Source organism: Tachysurus vachellii, chromosome 1 (genome assembly GCF_030014155.1).
Source record: "Tachysurus vachellii isolate PV-2020 chromosome 1, HZAU_Pvac_v1, whole genome shotgun sequence".
Lineage (NCBI taxonomy): Eukaryota > Metazoa > Chordata > Actinopteri > Siluriformes > Bagridae > Tachysurus > Tachysurus vachellii.
The window spans coordinates 11,561,131-11,580,841 of NC_083460.1; the positions used below are offsets into that span (position 1 = coordinate 11,561,131).

Sequence of the window (19,711 nt, forward strand, 5' to 3'; positions counted from 1 at the left end):
AGCTGAACAGCAGGTAGCTAACGTTAATTGAACATTGCTACATGAACTACATGCAAGTTAATCTGTATTATTTAGTGTTTTATGTGTTTAAAATGTAAAATCACTTCTAAAAACAACAATCAATTCTGAAAAGATATTTGTTTCTTGAAAGTCAACTTAATGCCTACTGAGGACGAGTTATTTCAGGGAAATTAAGAAATTACAGCATTAAGTAAAGATCCCTGTTTACTCCATTATAGATGCTTCTTCTATTGAAGCATCAATATTCTATTACCATTTCTTCTATTACCATTTCTTTTCTCTTATGTAAACAAAAATATTTTGCATGGAAAGTGAAAGCTTGATTAACCTGAGACCTTGTTTGTAACAAATCATTGTGTATTAATATAAAATATCTTCCTTATGTTATACCAAAATAACTGAACTGAATAAGTTCTCACACAGACAAATTTTAAAATAAAAAATAATGAATCACACAACAGCTTTTATTGCTTTAAATATAAAATCTTTATTGATATTGTTTGATGTTGCTGTGCAAACGAAAGTGGTTGAGCATCAAACGCCCTGTTAGACAGAAATTTGGCAGCAAACTTTATAGCATCTTAGTGGTTTTTTTTTACATTTAACAATTTACACTGAAATGTGAATGCCATAGCTGGTGATCATGATTGTACATATTAAAGGCTGAATTGCTTGATCACATGTGTATACACACACACACACACACACACACACACACACACACACACACACACACACACACACACACACACACACACACACACACACACACACACACACACACACACACACACACACACACAGAAAACACAAGGTGGCCTATCAGGGGAAACACTGAGTGATTGTTCAGTGGTCCCGCTGACTGTTCAAAGCTGTCTACTCAGTTATATAGGAAACTATATAAAAGTGTGTGTAGAAGCACAGCCTTAAAGAGACACATTAAAACACATTACTGCTAAGCGAAGATTCAAGTACCAAGTATACTGCTGGCTCAAGAGATGTTCTGTTCAAGATAACAGTAACATTCTTAACACTACAATTATAAGAACAAGATTTCTTTACCCTTTTTACCACTGCCTAATGATTACAATAATATAAAAGCCCAGCATGCAAGAGTCCCTGTCAAGCTCTACAGACCCACCGACACAGCATTGTTATTACTTCACATGAAAAATACACATTTCCTATTAAGACAAAAATATATTGCAGTAATATTACAAAATAGATCATTAACGCAGACTACAAGGTATAAACACTGAAATCTGTCTATAATTAAATGTCTCTTTCTAATAGCTCATTAAGCAGAAAGAAAGCTAAGCAACACGCTGTAATGCAGCATCTTACCCCAAAAAGGTCAACATTGTCTAATAGCCATGAGCTCATTTCCTGTCTGCTCACATTTTCCTGCAAAGTTAAACTGCTGACTTTCTATCAAAGACTGACCTGGACACCTAATCACTTCATTCACTCCAGCGGAGAATCGGATCAATAACAGCCTCAGGGTCTCCTGCACTTTTCACCTCATGACTTTTCCCTGCATGCATGAGGTCTCAGCTACAGTTTCCACTGCGTTCCACTCCATGTGTAGAATGGTTCTCATTTCATTGCACCATTAGTTTGTGTTTTCACTCCTTTAACACAAATATGAAGGTAGATGAGGAAGCGCACAGGCAATACATCATCCGATTTATTTGTGCTGAACATGAACATCTTTTATGATGATCTATTTTTTCGCTTATGTCCATTCTTGCATTTGATGTTACTTGATTTCAAAAAATAAGAAATTCTATGTTAAAATTGTACTGAACCCTTGTGTGAATTCCACATATCAAAGGATATAAAAATGTTATTTGGAATAGTCTTATACTGTAGTTTTATATATACAGACAAAGAAGAATTTATATCCTCTTGCACAACTTGAAAGATTTCTGTCATTCTCCCATTATGAACAAAAATAAATAAATAAATAAAATAATCAAGTATTTAATTACTGACCTATTTTTCAGTGTTACAAAAAATTTGCCTGTGTTTATAATTTATGGTAAAATTTGCACACTGACATTTAGCAAGTAATCAACTGTGTAGGCCTTACGATCTAAAGTGACTCAAGTAAAAGATCATCCAGAAGAAGAATTTGTTGATGGATGAATGGATACATAGGCGTAAACTGTGTGTGTGTGTGTGTGTGTGTGTGTGTGTGTGTGTGTGTGTGTGTGTGGCCCTATTAATTATAATCCCTTTGTGTGTATAACTGAGTGAAAACACAAAACGCTGTGCATCCAGTGGCCTGAGAACCAGAACACACAGAAGTCCAGAGAGACACATCACATCACATCATAAACCATTAACAGCACGTTCTGTGAAGCCCATATTCACTCATCATTCCTTATAATCACTACACATGCAGCTCCTCAGTAATAATTCTTTCTAAGCTAAAGTTTTTAAATCAAATTTTTATAGCACAGCTGCAGGAAATACTTTAATAACTTAAACAGGTATATCGATGATTTTGTAGGCATGAGTCTAAACAGGAAAATAGATGTGAATATAATCATCAAACCTAAAATGTGCTTGAGTTACTAAATAACTTGGAGGAAAAAAATAAAAAATAAAAACTTGAACCAATCAAATAAATAACCAAAGAACCTCAAAAACAATCATTTATTAGTTACACAAGAGGCTCATTCTGTACATGTTAAATACAGAAAGATTCACCAGATCAGTGATTATAGACCGTTTTAAAAGAACTGAATGATCCCTTCTCTGGGCAGGCTGATGGTTAGATGATGTGAAGAGTCCGCTATACATTTATACTAAAAGTCATGAGCTGTGACTATGAATAAATACCTACTGTATACACATGAATAGATTAGTACTGAGGCAGACACTACTGTCAAGAGCGGCTGTTAAGTCAAAATAAACCAACACCTTATGACAAGTCTGGAGAATTCAGCAATGCTTTGGCATACACTATTTTACATATTCTATATTTCATAGAGTTTATGAATCTGGAATTCACAGAACATTTATCTCAAAGACATAAACAAGGATAGTGATTACAGCTCCCATCAAGTCACTTTCAAAAATCCTTTCCAAAATCTAACACGAGAAAATTTTCACATGAACAAACGCTACCAAACCATAAAACTGCTGGACTTGTAAATGTTCCTTCTCAACACTAATTTATTTCTTCACACCATTTGATACTAGTCAGTTCTTTTTCTTTTTCAATAGGGTCAAACATAATTAAGAGCAATCAGGTAAAATAATGTAATGACTTCCTGAACACTCTTTGATGTTATCTTGACAAAACCATCTTGAATTCTTTTGCGCTACAAATCCATCCAATGCAAACAGCTTTTCTGATGAATTTTCAGTCTAGTTTGTATAAGAGCAGCTTATACACGACACTGCTCATTTACACAGATGGATCTTTTGTGAATCCATGGAACAGAGCAGTGAAGATTTACTGAATTAGACGTCTCCAACACCACTGAGAGCATCAAGCTCTGATTCTACAAATTTTCCTGAATTCTCCTAAACCCTATTACACAATCACATAGAGGAAAAAAATTGCAGTGGATCTCAAGCAGTTGATAAAAAAAGCTCACTGAGGCCTACATTTACAGCATAAGATTTCAGAGATTTACAGCATAGTATTTAAGCTTTTAACAGTCACTTTTTAAGCTTCAACATTCTACTTGAAGAATAAAGTCATAAGAAGTTTGCTTTCTATTTAGAACCTTTAATCCTAATGTTATACGAGTCATATAACTATCTCTATAAGAATATTGATAAATGCCATCTTCTTACAGTCGAAAGCTGCTAACTTTCAAAATTTTCCATTGTTACAATGCGTTCTGAAAAAATATGCAAAAAAAAAAAACAATGGTCCAAATGATTGAGAATGTTTCAATACCAGCTCTGAATTGGATTACAAGCTGCACATAGCTATTTTGAGTGAGAGTGTGTGTGTGTGTGTTTGGGGCTCTTTGGTGACGTGACTGCCACGATCACAGTTTGTGCTCTTATTTGTGTCTAAATTGCACATCCAGCCAAATTCAGAAACTTTGTATAACATTATACCTGATAAAATGGATGGATATGTTTAAGAACATTTCAAATAGACACATTTACCCAATCCACATTCCAGGGCTCAGCAATCATGTGGCAATTGAGGGCTGGCTCAAATGTTTTAGGAATTGGGCCATTAAAAAAGGCTGATGTTCATGTGGCCCAGAAATTGATGATCTGTAGGAAACTTTGTGCCATCAGCTCCCACAAAGCAATTTGTGACAAGTGAAGCGAGAGTCATGTTCTACTGAGGCTCAGACAATCATACATTCAGATAGAGGAGATTCCTGCATGCTAATGCCATGTCATGAGAAGCACTGTGTCTCAAGGACATGTTTCAGAGTCATTAAAAGTCATGTAAACATTTTATCTATGATACCCAAAGAGACAAAGGCCTCTGAACCAGTACAGCTAAACACACACACACACACACACACACACACACACACACACACACACACACACACACACACACACACACACTACATGACTAGTACAATTTCTTTGCTGCTTACAGTTATTGGGATCATTAATTATTGCATTATTTCTAGATTGGAATTTAAATAACGGTTTAAAAGCAAGGGACAGTTTAGTGCTTTAGATTAAGTGAATTATTGGGGGGATAAAGTTTACAGTGCTGGTCTGCTTAAAGGTGAATGCTTAGTGTGAAAAGGTGCATGGATGCAATTAGGTGATGAAGGTCAAAGTGGGTGGTGATCTGGTAAAGGGAAAGGTTAAAGGGGAGAGTGAACAGTGATACAGTTAAGCTTGAGGCTCAGTAGACACAGAGGTCAGGAAACTTCATCTCGTAGACAGGCACAGACTGGTACTGGGCATGGCCTGATGTCACAGTCACTGTGCCGGATGGGCTCGGTGGTGGGCTGTGAAGAGACACATAGGAATAAAAAACAATCACATACAGATTTGTACTATAGTGAAGTATGGAACATTTATCACAGCGCTCGTAGTCATAAGTCATAAGATTCATTTTCTACACCAGCACTGCACAGTGGTGCAGGCTGTAATTCTAATACATTATATTTTATAACAGCTCGTTCACAGGGATAATCAACATAAACTAAATAAGAGTAATTTAATAATAATATAATAATAAACAGATCAAATTATTATTATTACTGTTGATCTGTTGATGTTAACATTTATGAATTATGTACTGTACAAAAGTGCTATGAAGTCTCTATCAATGTATACATCAACACTGGTTCACTAGGTTACAGACAGGATTCCATCAACCTAAAACTGTTCAGTGTTTTTTTTTGTTTTGTTTTGTTTTTTAACATACACATAAACAAGGGAATAAGAACTAGTTTATGTGTATCAGGAAGAGTTAGGTCTTCACCCATCGTTCGAAGATGACTCAGCTGTTCAGACATCTAGGGGAAGTTCATTCTACATGGCTTGCTGTATACCTACCTCTTATCCTGAGAGATGGTGGGACCAGTCGAGCAGTGCTGGTAGCTCTGAGAGTGTGATGTGCAGTGTGAGGAGTGATAAGAGCTATGAGGTAAGAGGGAGCTGCTCCAGTTTTGGCTTTGTAGGTAAGCATCAGTGTTTTGAATCTGATGTGTGCAGCTACTGGAAGCCAGTGAAGGGAGAGCGGCAGTGGGGTGGGATGTGAGAACTTTGGTTGAAAACAAGTCACTCAGCTGCATTTTGGATCATTTGCAGAGGATGAACTGTTTTGAGAGGTAGACCTGCCAGCAGTGATTGAGTGTCTTGAGTGTTAATGCTTTGTAATGAACTGACGTTTTCCACTACATGAGAGTCTTCACAAAGTGGGAATTCATGAATTCCAGGTTCTCAATAATATGACAAGCTGTGTTTTTTTTTGTATGATAAACGTCAAGAGAGAGGGGAAAAAAGATAGTAGCATAACGGATGTTTAAGAGGGAGAAAAATACCTGGAAGAGATCAGAGGATCTAACTTTTTGTGGATGTTCTACTGCAACACTGCAATGTCACAGCAACTGAAAATATCTTGAATATGGAAAATAGGACTAATATTTCTTCGTATTTGATTTCTTTGTAATAGCTTTATTTAACCTCTTGGTAAATTTAACCGCTTCCTTATTTTAATCCTTATATGTTCTCATTCTAATGGCAGATAATTGCTTCTTTTTTGTAAATAAATATTAAAGAAAAATGATCACACCACCTGAGAAAGGATTATTTTCAAATAGTATGGCCTATCATGGTTTATTCCTTACATCTCTCTCAGAAACATACAAATATTTGAAAATAGTGAGAAAATGGCAAGATGAAACTGGGACTCACCGGATAGTCAGCTCAAAGATCTGAGCCAGACGATCATGCAGCATGTTCGCCTAAACACAGAGAGAAAGAGACACAGAGCTTGTTTATAGCATCAACAGTGTTTTTAAAGCCAGCAGTTTGCACACTTCATTTTTCACACACTTCATTTTTTTAAGCCTTCAGGATTCTGCTGTGTGCTTTCTGACCAGGACTAATACAGCAGGTTTGCTCTTCAACACTGACCAGTTACACAATTCATAAAGACTTCTTACAAATCAGATGAATGTTGCTTGTATTTTATTTACAAATATTTATTGACACTCTTTTGTACCTTTGATTCACAATGGGCTGCAATTTCCTCAAACGGAGCTTTCTGGAACTTCTCCATCACCTGCCGCCTCTTTTCTCTCTCTTGCTCTTCCAAACCAGTGGTGTCTGGAACACAGTGATAAAAAAATAAGTAAACAACAGACACGTACACGAATATATACATCAAAGTGTAAATAAAGGTGCACAAAGAGAGGCAAAAATGTGACCGATGAACTTCTTACCAATGGCCTTCTTCAGAGTCTCGTACGTAATCTCTTCTGCTAACTGTGACTGGAGCAAACCCACAAACACACACACTTTAGTATGTTAGCTTGAGAAGTTTCAGTGGTCGTACACATGACAAACAGAAACGGTGAATGTATAGTTAACAGGTCACACAACTCCAGTTCTAGGCTCCTGCTGCTGGCTTTGTGAATATTGAATGTGTTAAGTGTAATGTAAATATGCTTGTTTAAATATTCTCCCCAAATCACAGAGACCCAATCCCTAGAGCAGGGGTGTCAAACATATGGCCTGCGGGCCAGAACCAGTGGGATAAATCTGCAATATTTTCAAAAAAAAAAAAATTATTTTCATTTTCGGCGGAACTACCAGCAGATGGTTGTCTGAGTGGCGTTTGGTTCTATCAGTTTACCCGCTTTTCTGTTGGCCCTGGAACCCTCATCAACATAATGCCTTTATCAAAAAAAAAAAAAAGAAAGAGAAAAGCGGACACAGTGTGTCAGATTTTTCAAGAAAAATGGACCTATTCCTATATGTTCACGGAGGTGAATGGGAAACCCGTGTGCCTGGTGTGCACGCAGGAAGTTTCGGTGCTTAAGGAATATAATATTCAGCGCCACTATGAAACTCAGCATGGCGAAAAATACAACAGCTTGCACGGAGAACTAAGAAGACAGAAGGTAAAGGAAATGCTGGTGGGTCTGAGGAAACAGCAATCTGTTTTCACCCGGAGCCGAGAGGCCAGTGATGCTGCAGTGAAAGCCAGCTACCTAATTGCTAGTGAAATCGCATTAGCATCAAAACCTTTCAGGGTTGCTGAGGGAGTTTGAGAAACAATTTCAGGTCTTTAGTGAACTCGAGACAGAATTCACGTTTTTTCGCTCACCATTCACATTCAGAGCTTCTGATGTGCCCGTTGACATGCGACTTGAAATAATTGGTTTGCAGTGTGATGTAAAATTGAAGGATAAATTTGCCTCTGTGGGCTTGGACACATTTTATCAGTATCTGCCACTTAAGATTTTAAGATATTCATGTATTCAGAATTGCTTCACGGAATTGAAAATTGGATTTTAAACAATTTCTATATTTTGATGTTTGATTTATGTTAAAATGCAGGACAGTGTTTTTAAGTTCCACAAACCTGTGACTAAATGTTTTGTGCCATTGTACAATAACTGTGTTCAGTTTTTATGCATAATACACTTAAATAAATGTTAAACTGGGTAAAAGTGTTGTTTAAATTACACATACTACTTAGGTTGTTAATATATTTTTGTAAAAGGACAATTCATTTAATATAAAGATTTTTATAATTTACTTCTTCTTTGCAATAATACAAAGAAAAAAGTGGACTTGAGATCAGATTAAGCTGTATGCGGCCCCCAGACCAAAATGAGTTTGACACACCTGCCCTAGAGTCTCTCTACTCAGTTTAGTGTATTTATCCTATTCTAACAATATAATAATTCTAAAACATGCAACACAACAGGAATTTACTACTTATGATATTAGAATATTTAATGATGTTCTGAACATTTAATGAATATGATGTTTATTAAATGACCTGATCAGGAAGGCTGTTGGACAGGATGTCCACCTGGAGTGAGATAGTGTCCACAAAACTCTTCCTCCGAGTCAAGCGGTCTTCATCTGTGGAAGATCATGATGTTTATTCCTCAAACCTAATGTTCATTTTTATACATTCTCCAGAATTCTATAAGTGGTTGATACGGCTCTTAATGGTTTTAACTATTACAGAGAACAACATTCAGCTCACTCATTCAGCATTATTGACCTTTAAGTCATATTTTATGTGTATTATAATCTAGAAGATGACATTACATTTATAGCAACAAAATCTGGAAACAACAAACCGATCTGTAGGGTCCAGAGAACATCAGAAACAAAACGTCAAGACTGACAATAAGAAAGTAAAAACATAATTCTACAGACCACTGACATCATCAACACTACAAGACAACGTAAAGTAAAAAGAAGACTAGCATATAAACCTGAAGTCTAGGAGGAAACTCACCAAGTCAGTCATCCAGTTGAGAGCAACGTAATTGCAGAACACCAGATTGAAAGTTTTTATAATGATGTACATGCATTGCCATAAGAAAATATTTCTCTATTATTGCGTTTAAAGCATTAATAATGGAAACTGTGTGGTTTTACTACAGAGCACCAGCTATGGTGGGGTAGAACAGGAAGTCTGAGATCAGGGGTGCATGGTCACAAGGGAGACTGCAGGATTAGATTACTAAGGCTATGCCAGCTACTGCAATATAGAATAGGTAAATCTTACAACAATGCTACATGTACCTCTGGATGCTTGTTTGCACCTGTTCAGAATCTTCCCTACTGTATATAGCACTATTAGGTGTGCACAGACACACAGACACACATACAGAGAGACACATACAGAGACGCACGTACAGAGACGCACATACAGAGACGCACATACAGAGACGCACATACAGAGACACACATACAGAGACACACACACACACACAAACACACAGACACACACACACACAGACACACACACAGACAGACACACACACAGACAGACACACACACAGACAGACACAGACACACACAGACACACACACAGACACACACAAACACAGACACACACAAACACAGACAAATATACAGACACACGAACACAGACAGACACACAGGCAGACACAGACACAGACAAACACAAAGACACACAAGAGAAAGAAATTTGTCATCGCCTGCAATTCTACACATATATATGACCTTCTAAAAACAAACATTTACATCCTGGTACATTTAGGTAGCTGAGCAATAAAAACAAATCAAAATTATTTCCACAAATCATACTTTCCATAAATAACATTAGTAGAGAACTGCAGTCAGTATGGAACCCTAGTTACACAATGAATACATGAACAGGCAAAAACAGATTTTATTTGTAGCTGGTGCACATGGGATGCCTGTGTTATCTATTTAACCTTTGGAGGAGGGCAGCTGTTCTAGTAAAACACTGAATTCATCTTATACAGTCAGAATAAGTCTCTGAGCTGTTTTTCGAAAAAATAAAAACACACTTGTAAAGTTTCAAACTGTGCACTATGAAAGAACACAGCCAATCAGAGACAAGCGATAAAAGCGATGTGTGTGTGTGTGTGTGTGCGCATGCATGCATACCTGTAACCTGTGGTATATATGGGACTGCAAGCCTTTCTGCATTGTATCCTGATCCAGAAAGAGCATCAGCAAGCTCAGCAGTCTGAAAATACATGCCACTGGCCTCACGGTCCAGAGCAGCTGGCAACCTGAAACACAGAGAAATGTGTGTAAATTGACATGAAACGCACATACAAGATATCAACAAAAATGAAAGATAGATACAATATATAAGATGCAATATACGACTGAATGGGTGTTAAATAATATTCTAGTCCACATCCACTATTTATATTAGTAGGAACATTTGGAAACTGGCATGTTTAAGACACTGGAAAACAAAGACAGAAATATACACAGAAAAACAGAAAAATGCATAGAAAATTAGTTAGAAAGCTTTTAGACTGTCAGCATGAATTGTGAAATGTGGCCATAATAGTCCTTCATCCTCAGTGAGAAATGTCTGCAAATCAGTCTTGATAATGCAGTTACTTTTCTTCTTACACACACAAAGCATTTTAAACCATTTAAACCAGCATGGCCATAAAAGACCTGTGTATCATCTCAAGTTCACTTTAATTAGTGTTCTTTCTCTCCAGAGCTTTATATCTGTCAGCTCACTCATGACCGCAAGCCACAAATATATCTTTGCTCATACAAATGAAAGCAAAAAAACCTCCAGCTTATGACTTTTTTGTCCTGCTGTTGTCTCAACCAGATGCCCTGAAATGCTTTCCGACAAGGTTTTTGGTATAGAAATCCTTTACGAATACATCCCTAATTCATACTTACACACATTTCTCTCGAAACACATGCTCAGGCAACAAGTAGGGAGCATCCATATTCCTCAGCTCAATAACCTACAAGGAGAAGAGACATCAGCTGGAAAAGTCAACTTCAAAATGACTGGAGAACGGACAGAATTGGGATTAATCGTTTTGAAAAAATGTTTTGTTTTTTTACTCAAGGTCAAATTGGGATTTAAGCATGTGAACTCACCATACAAACAAATATAAATAATGAAGCTTACATTGACATTTGTTTGTAACCAGATTTGCTACAAAAGTCGTTCAGGCAATTTGCCAGTGCCAGAGAGAAACACAGAGAAATGAGAAGAAGCTTTTTGCTGAGATATTTCAATTTTAATGAATATTCAGGAAACAGTCAGGAAAGCCAGTGGTCCTGTTTCTTAGGAGCCTGTTGTGTATCAGTGTTGTGGAACCGGCTAAAGGTCATGACAAGAGAAACGATCAAACACTGCAGTCACAATCCTGCTCAACGACAGACAGGAAATAACTATATCCACAAGATGCTCTGAAATGTGCCCGTAGCCAAACATCATACAGCTGAAAAGACTTGGATACACACAGATAGCACTGCATTCGTGTGCCTCATTTTTGGGTTCATGCTGATGGCATTTTTTTTTTTTTTAAGCAGTATTGGTTTTAGGGGTTCAGTATCTACTTATAAGTCATAGACTTTATAGTAAAAGAGTCCGGTTCGTGAAACGCAACTTTTTTCTAGTTTAGAGATATCTTTGTTAGTGTGTAACTGGAAGTTGTAATTAGTATAATGAAATAAGAATGTGGACATCTGTGTGTATGTGTGGGTGCATGTACCTTGCTGACATGCTGGCAGAAGGTAGAGTTGGCAATCATCTGGCTGAGGAAGTTCAGGTAAGCCGCAATCAGTGCCATTATACCACAGCGAATAAACATTGGCATGTTCTCCTCGTTATCTAAAGCCATATCCTGTATCAGGTCACAAAAGCAGTTACAAAACAGATAACCCAATAAAGACAGGAAATTATTTAAGTACATCATGGTACTGAACTGATTACTATGTGCGTGTACCTGCAGAGCGAGGGAAAGGCGTATAAGGTCTATGACAACATCCTCATTAGCTAGCTCTATTGTGAGCAGAGCAAGAGCAGTGAAGAGAAGCTCAAAATTCTTCTGCACATTGTCCTCCTCCTTACAGCCCAGATAGATATGCCTGTATAACTGCTGCCCATGCTACAGAGACAGAGACAGTAGGAAAACAGAAGACAGGCAGAGAAAATCAACACTGTTTTCCTATTTGTTGACTGAATAAATTATTTGGACCTTTATGCCCTTTTAATATTTGGCTAGAAGCATTTCTAAGAACAAGATTCTGAAGGCTTAGAACATTCAGTCTTTCAGAATAGTCAGGTCTTAGCCATTTGCATCAAATAAGAATGTCTGAGAATTTACAGTAAATAGCAAATAGTCATTTTCAGTTTGACCTTATCTAAGGAAGATGACAGAGGAAAAACACATCTTGATAGTCCAGGCAAAAGAAAGGTCACAGTTAATGGTGTAATGGCACAGCTGCAGGCTCCTGGGTTTAATCCTGAGCTTGGCTTACTGACTGTTTAGTAATGATTTCATTCATATAAAGATTTGTGGTCAAATTATTTTATTGAGCCTTTTTAATAGCACTTCTTAAACAACAGTCCCCCAGCAGTGATGAAATAATTATTAATATCAGCTTTGTTTTGAATTTAATATAACTCTAGAATGATATTTTAAAGGTTTTGTTTGTTAGGTTTGATATCTTGTGGTTATAAAGTGATATTGGCATGAAAAATCTATGGTCAGAATCACTTGTATTCAGCTCATAGGCAACAATGCAAGTACTTTGCCTTCCACTTTGTTAGGAACAGTATGTAGTGGAGGGTGAAACTAGTAATCTTATATTATAACAAAACTGGGACAGGGCTAATGAGCTGAATGTGTAAAAACTGTGCTAGCAGTTCTAAGCCATGTGCCATGTTTCCTGTGAATGTGAACACAGTTAGGACTTGGGTCCAAACTTTTTTAAGATGATGACATCATTAGTTTCCACAACATATGTAGTACAAATGTTTAATTTAAGACATAATTTAAGAAACAAAACAGAGTGTTATGTGTATGTGACGATGTTAGATAAACACAAACGCATCAGGTTTCGACAGAATCAAGTGAATGTGAAACCAAACCAATGCTGCAAAGGCACTGGGAGTACTCGGATTTGGACCACAGCAAATGAGACCAGTGTGAAAGGCACCTAGTTATTCTGGTGATGGAGACGTACTTCCCTGTAACATGTGGAACCAGTTGCACTGGAAATGCACTTGAAACCTCCAAAACAAAAGGCAACTGTTCACCATTACAGGGGCAGAAAGTGGAGGTGGTCCGGACTGGACTGGAAATGCGAGCTAAAAAGTCTCAGGCAGTTCAGTCTGTGTAAGGCAGTTGACTGGGCTATTTTATTTTTTTTTTGTCGAAAATGTTTTCTTTAATGCTGCAGTCTAGGGAGACAGCAACAGCTCAGAAAAACCCAGGTGCCTGAACAAGCTAGACAAGTAGGCCAGCGCTATCACAAACAGCACAGAATAGTGGCTAAAAAAAGGATTTCAGTTATCAGGCTCAGTGCAAGCCATCATCTCTCATCCATTATCCTGGAGTTACTGATCTGTTCCACCATGCTGTGCAAGGAAGTGTTATTTATGAAATTTCTTTTGTCAGTGTCCATCAGACTGTAAAATGTCTCCTCCAGCAGTGCCTGTCCTCATCTTACCCAGTCACAACACACATTAACATCAAGAACAGTCAGTAACACAAGGACAACACTGGTCTGAAAAATGATGAACATGTGCATTTTTATATAGAGTCTTTATTTAAGAACATTTTTACCACCTTTTTAAATATTCATTTATATAAATATTATATATATATATATATATATATATATATATATATATATATATATATATATATATATATATATATATACACACATACACACGCACACTGCGTATTTAAATAAAACGTATTTAATAATAAAACGTACCGTTTTTATTGAACCAATAAAATATGAGCAATGTTGTGTTATTCTCTGTGTACATACACACATATGCGTGCACACACACACAGACACACACACACACACACACACACACACACCTTCAAATCAATTCCTCAATGTTTAAATAAACAAATATCCTCCAAGACAAAGTCCAGACCCCAGCCCCTTTGAGATGCAATGGGCAAATGCCCACAAACATTAATAAACAGAAACAACATTGTAAAAGAAATTTTCTCCAAAATGAGGAGAGACTGCTAAATTCTGTGACAAAATGTTCACTAAAGCTGGTTGTATGTATGAACTGAATCAGTGGGTGCACTGAGGTTTTCACACTTAGTATCTAAATGTTGGTTTACTGTTATTTATATTGTTGTTGTCGTCATCATGTGAGGTTATTTGTGTATAGATGCTGATGAGGACTGCATGATGTTATTATATATATAGTGTTATATTTTATATAAAACCATAGATTGAAAAGGGCGTACTATATTTTTCTGGAGGAATGTATAATCTGACCACTTTATCATGGTTGCTGTTTATTCAGCAATCATGTATTTTCGTGTGTGTGTGTGTGTGTGTGTTTGTGGGCTTACCTTTTTCATGAAAATGACATCTTGTTTGGAGATCTTCTCTCGTTTTATTTTAAGAGCTGCAACGTTAGGAATTATTCTGAGAAGAGAAGAAATGTTTCCCATAACACACCTTCTACACAATCTTAAGCAAAATGACACGTATGCATCGACAGACACACAGATACTGTACGCACACCACAGACACCGGAGTGAAAGTATTTAGAAGATACGCACCGAATGCCTCTGAGTTTGGCCCTGTTGTCGTGGCGATCAATGATGTTGTGTAGGATTTCAAGGACCAGTTGGCGCAGCTCGCTGTCTTCCATTAGAGAGATGGAGCATAGAGGCTCCAGAAATGCAGCTGGCAAACCCGCACTCATTGTCTTACACTTAAAACCAGACGTCACCTTCACACACATACACAAAACATTAAATCGTGTAATCATGTAATCACGTATGAAGGAAAAAGCAGACCTGTAGCACATCTGTAGTGCTGTTTTTATGATAAGTGAAGTTCACCTTATTCCTTCTCTACAAGCTCATACTAAATTTTGTCCTGTTCAGTGTGAGCCATTCAGTAATGCCCCAGTGATGGCATAAACATAGATAATCATGTATCGATGCAGAAATAAAAAGGTAAATCATTTCATACTAATCACCATGGTGAAATATGCAAATGAGGCATTTCTGCCAGAGAACAATTAAGACAATTTCGTGTCTGTGGTAACGGAATTCTAAATTAGGGCCTTAGTGGAAAGGTCATAGCAAATGGGCACAAAAGTGGAACTGGAACTAGTGGAAAACAAGATCTAGGTGAGTTCACACACATGGCCTGTATAGGCCTGTTTACTTTCCTTCTCACTCTCAGACACACAAACACCACCGGCCATGCTGTAGTCCTAATTAGTTGACTGACAGCTTTTTGCCATTCATTATGAGACCCAGCTGCAGCTGTGTTTGCTCGTCTGATCACTTTCTCTCACTCACACACACATACTCACTCGCATGCACACTCAATCACACGCACGCGCAAACACACACACACACAGGGGGTGGCTGTAATGTCATAGTCAATAACAACCATTCACACCTGCGTCTCATCTGCTTGTCCTGTCCCTGCTTCCAACTCAAACATACAGTATGCATGCATGCACACACACACCCATACACACACTCACTCACTCACAATCACTTAGGCACACACAACCAATCACAATCACTGACGCACACTCACACACACAGAAAGCACACATAAAAGCACTTTGCGGACACAATGTCTCAAACCAACAATCGGCAGGACAGGCTGTGTAGTGAACTCCTCGAGTTTTAATAAAACTGTGGATACAAGTAAAGTAACTTACCATAATGAGAGAACTGAGGAGCATCGTTTGAATCCTCCTAGTACCCTGGGGTCTGAGAGGGACAGAGTGTGAGACACAGAGAAAGGGGGAAAAAAATGAATAATGCTGGAATTTGTAACAAATTTCACACAAGTCTGAATCGCACATGTTTCACAGTGGAGCTCAGCTAGCACCAGAATCAATTACATTTTCGGTGTAAAGAGTCTGATGTGCCACATAAACTAAAACCAAAACAAGCAAGACCTCAGTGTCTATACATGTACCATAAACCTGCAAAATACGTGCATACACACACACATGCACGCGCTCATTCATACACGCACATGCATACACACACGCACACACAGACAGAGTCACTAGATCACTTACCCAATTTTGACGGTGTCCAGAGAATGGCAAGGTGTCCCATATACTGGAACTTTCCCCATAATGAACATCATGACTTCAGCTCGCTGATAATCTGGCAGATTGCCTCCAAAGAACCCTGTGCACACAACCACAAAGCAGGCACACAAAAAAGCATTCAGAAATGTATGCTAATGATAAAATACAATGCATACTTTCTCGCTTCATTAGAAGGTCACCTGAACAATTATGAATAAAAAAGCTAACAATGTTCTGCATGTGAATGTAAATTAATCTTCTGATCGTTAGCTCACTGGCTTGACCTGATGATGATGATGATGATGATGATGTTAGGCGTTAGACTGGAGAAATAAAGCTCAACTCACCAATAGTTTGAATGATGGCATTCTGGACTATTCGCTCCTCATTCTCTTTGCCACGACCAGAAGAGACACTCGTTCCAGAGTTTCTGCGAGAGCCTTCACCCAGCTCGAAATCAACACTCATACGGAGGTGCTTGAGCAAGGTGTTAAAAACCTCTAACACTGTTGGACCTGGACCAGCACACACACACACACAGACAAAATTAGGCAAATGCTACACCAAAACATTAAAGCTTAACACACACACACTGCTGCTTCCCCTCTTCTACTAAGAAGCTCCTACCACATGCTTTTCCACCAATATAATTCATACCAAAATCCATATTTATTATTCCATAAAAGCATGTGTAACATTTCAATTATTCTTATCATCACAAAGTAAATGACTGGACACACAACAACTATACAGGAAATACACACATGAATGAATCGGCTGCAGCGCTGCATGTAGTTGCTATGCAGTACAGCTAGGGGGAGACAAGTGGCAGCTACACAGCAAACATTTCATCTTCAGCCAAGAGCAAAATGTCCTGTTACATCCGTGACCTCCAGCCCTGACCACCATTTCTTAACATCAAACATAATGATAAATCTGACTACCTTAAAACCAGTATTAAATACATGAAGCAAAGTTTAGTGTGATTTGTGATCAGGAATCTCTTCAATTTCCTTTAAGTTAGTTATTTATTCATCTATTTGTTTGTCTACTCGTCCGTTCCTTTGTTCAGCTTGTTAACGGCGTAACACAGCTTGTGTTGTCTGCCTTGTGTCTATCTTAGTGCATGTGACATGTGACATGTGCAGTAGATCAGTGGAGACAATGACACTGAGACACTGACATCTGACTGATAGCCACATTATTCATTATATTATAAAGGCTGTAAAATTACACAGAATTACACCAGATAAATACAGTAACCATGAGGATTAATGATGAAGGCCATTCCTTGGCATAAGTAATATTAACTTTGAATATTCTTCCCACTGCTTCTGAAAGCATGTGTGTCATTTTTTAGTTTTGTAACATTTTTGTATTTACATCTTTCTTGTATTTAAAGAGCACAATTGGGTGAAGGAGTCCCCGTTATGCCTAAGCTATGAAACAAGACCAAATTACTTGGGGACACGCATTGATTCATTTTCCTCTTTAGAGCTGAGGAAAAAACAAGACTTCAGGAGAAAATTTCTCATTGTATTTCTATCGGCTGTGCCACAGAGTGACCCGTTATTATTTTTCAATAAAGCTTTTGATGTTGATAATTAGGCCTGCGCTCTGCTTAATAGCACAGGCACATTTAAGATGGTTGTAAATATATACAGATGGGTGACAAATTAAAAAAAAAGTCTTTGTGGTTTTCTGTGATCAAGAGCCACCAGAACAGCTTCAGAGAGCCTTGTGTACAACATCTAATGTGTTCTGTACTGTCTTTGAATCATTACTGGAGAAACACAAGATTTTTCACACAACATTGCTAGCAAGAAAAGAGACTAGACCTGAAATAAAACACAAAAGTCCTAGTGCATGTCGAGCTGACTAACAGCATAAACGATGATGCGTGTAATGGCTGAACTGATATTTTAAGAGACTGGATTCACAAACAAGCAGCTGAGTGTATAAGCAGAGTTCATCCAGTCTGCAATGTCTGGGCAAAAACTGGTACTGGAAAAAGAAGAAAATATTTTAAGAGCTCTTGGTGCTAATTGACAGGTTTATAAACAAACAATAAAAATAACAAACAAACACAACTCCTAGACAAAGTTCTGTGTGTGCCGCATTGTGATAGCAGACACAAATGTTATTCATGTCGTGTCTTTTCCCCTTCAGTGAACTTTTTTTTTACTGTAGGTTATTATTATTTTTAACCATAACATTGGCACCTCTGTATTTTCCCAAAACATGTTCCCTCAGTTGGCGTTTTAATGATGGTTGTGTAAAGTGCTGTTTAATTCATGGCTACAGTGATGCTTCGCATTTAAGGAGACAAATGGGTGCAAACCGTGACAACTAAAATGTCAGCAGCTTGGTGTTCAGCACTCAGCCCAGTGATCGACAACTTAAATATTATACATTTTTCCACAATATTTCACGGGAATATTTAATATTATCATCTAATATTGTAATATATTTATATTAGATCTTTTAGATATATTACATTTAATATTAGAATATTATTCACAGTCTTTAATAGCCACAAATGCTACTACTCGTCACATGACAAAGTATTGTCATGTGTCGCTCCACAAACTTAGCAAGGTCTTTCCATGCTGTCTTGCTATTCAAACATAAGCAGATACCAGCCCAGGTTTTGTCTAGACCAGACTGTACACATTAACAGAAAATGCACACAAGTATGACTGTGTGTGACTTTTTAATAAGGGCTACGTAAAGCAAAAGGTGTTAAATGTCAGCAACCTTTACTTTGTTGATTTATAGAGAACACAAGAAATAAAGGTTGGACAGTAAAGGTTCAATCTCAGAAATAACAACCTATAATAAAGATGCACTATTGCGTAAGATCTTCTAGAGGTTGGTGTATATACAGTAAGGTGCATACTGATGTGCTACTCAGGCTTTGGGGAAGAACACTGCTGGTGTGTGTCATGTGGAAGGTTTATGACTGTTATGATAATTCCTGATGGCTTTCAAGGAAACTGTCAAAAGCAATCCCATATTTATGCTTACACTGAATGAACTGTGTTCTTTAATGAACATCCTCAGATGTCTTTCCCATACATCTAATCTTGTATGGGAGATCTCTTGTCCTGTTCATACACCATACAGCTGAGAAATCTGTGCAACTGAAGCTCCTGCCTTCCATTCACCAACAATCATCAACGAAATTTTCACTTATCCTCTTTAAAATCAAGGTCAACGGGACTGCTCCGCATATTTACACACACAGCGTGGAGAGATGTTAGTGTGTAAAATGTTTGAATGAAACCTGATAGCATCTACACTTCTTATCCTTCTCCAATCTTTAATTCAGCGTTTTCCATTATTTGGACATCTGTCTGTCTGTCTGTCTGTCTGTCTGTGCATCAAATGAATATAGATTGAGAATTCCAAATAGGCATATAGGAAGGGGAACTAATTAAA

General features: G+C 37.6%; 1 protein-coding gene across 1 annotated transcript in view; it reads right to left on the minus strand.

Moving 5' to 3' along the window:
- Positions 1-483: 483 nt before the first annotated feature.
- efr3a (EFR3 homolog A (S. cerevisiae)) overlaps positions 484-19,711 on the minus strand; it is a 63,702-nt gene continuing 44,474 nt past the window's right edge. Inside the window, exons 11-24 of the mRNA XM_060872319.1 lie at positions 16,618-16,785; positions 16,256-16,370; positions 15,887-15,938; positions 14,760-14,932; positions 14,547-14,622; positions 11,937-12,098; positions 11,703-11,834; positions 10,876-10,943; positions 10,105-10,232; positions 8,489-8,574; positions 6,921-6,969; positions 6,701-6,804; positions 6,391-6,440; positions 484-4,976 (exon numbers count right to left, since the gene is read on the minus strand). Coding sequence (XP_060728302.1) covers positions 4,871-4,976; positions 6,391-6,440; positions 6,701-6,804; positions 6,921-6,969; positions 8,489-8,574; positions 10,105-10,232; positions 10,876-10,943; positions 11,703-11,834; positions 11,937-12,098; positions 14,547-14,622; positions 14,760-14,932; positions 15,887-15,938; positions 16,256-16,370; positions 16,618-16,785 — 1,469 coding nt within the window. The 3' untranslated portion in view covers positions 484-4,870. The remainder of the gene's footprint in view (positions 4,977-6,390; positions 6,441-6,700; positions 6,805-6,920; positions 6,970-8,488; positions 8,575-10,104; positions 10,233-10,875; positions 10,944-11,702; positions 11,835-11,936; positions 12,099-14,546; positions 14,623-14,759; positions 14,933-15,886; positions 15,939-16,255; positions 16,371-16,617; positions 16,786-19,711) is intronic.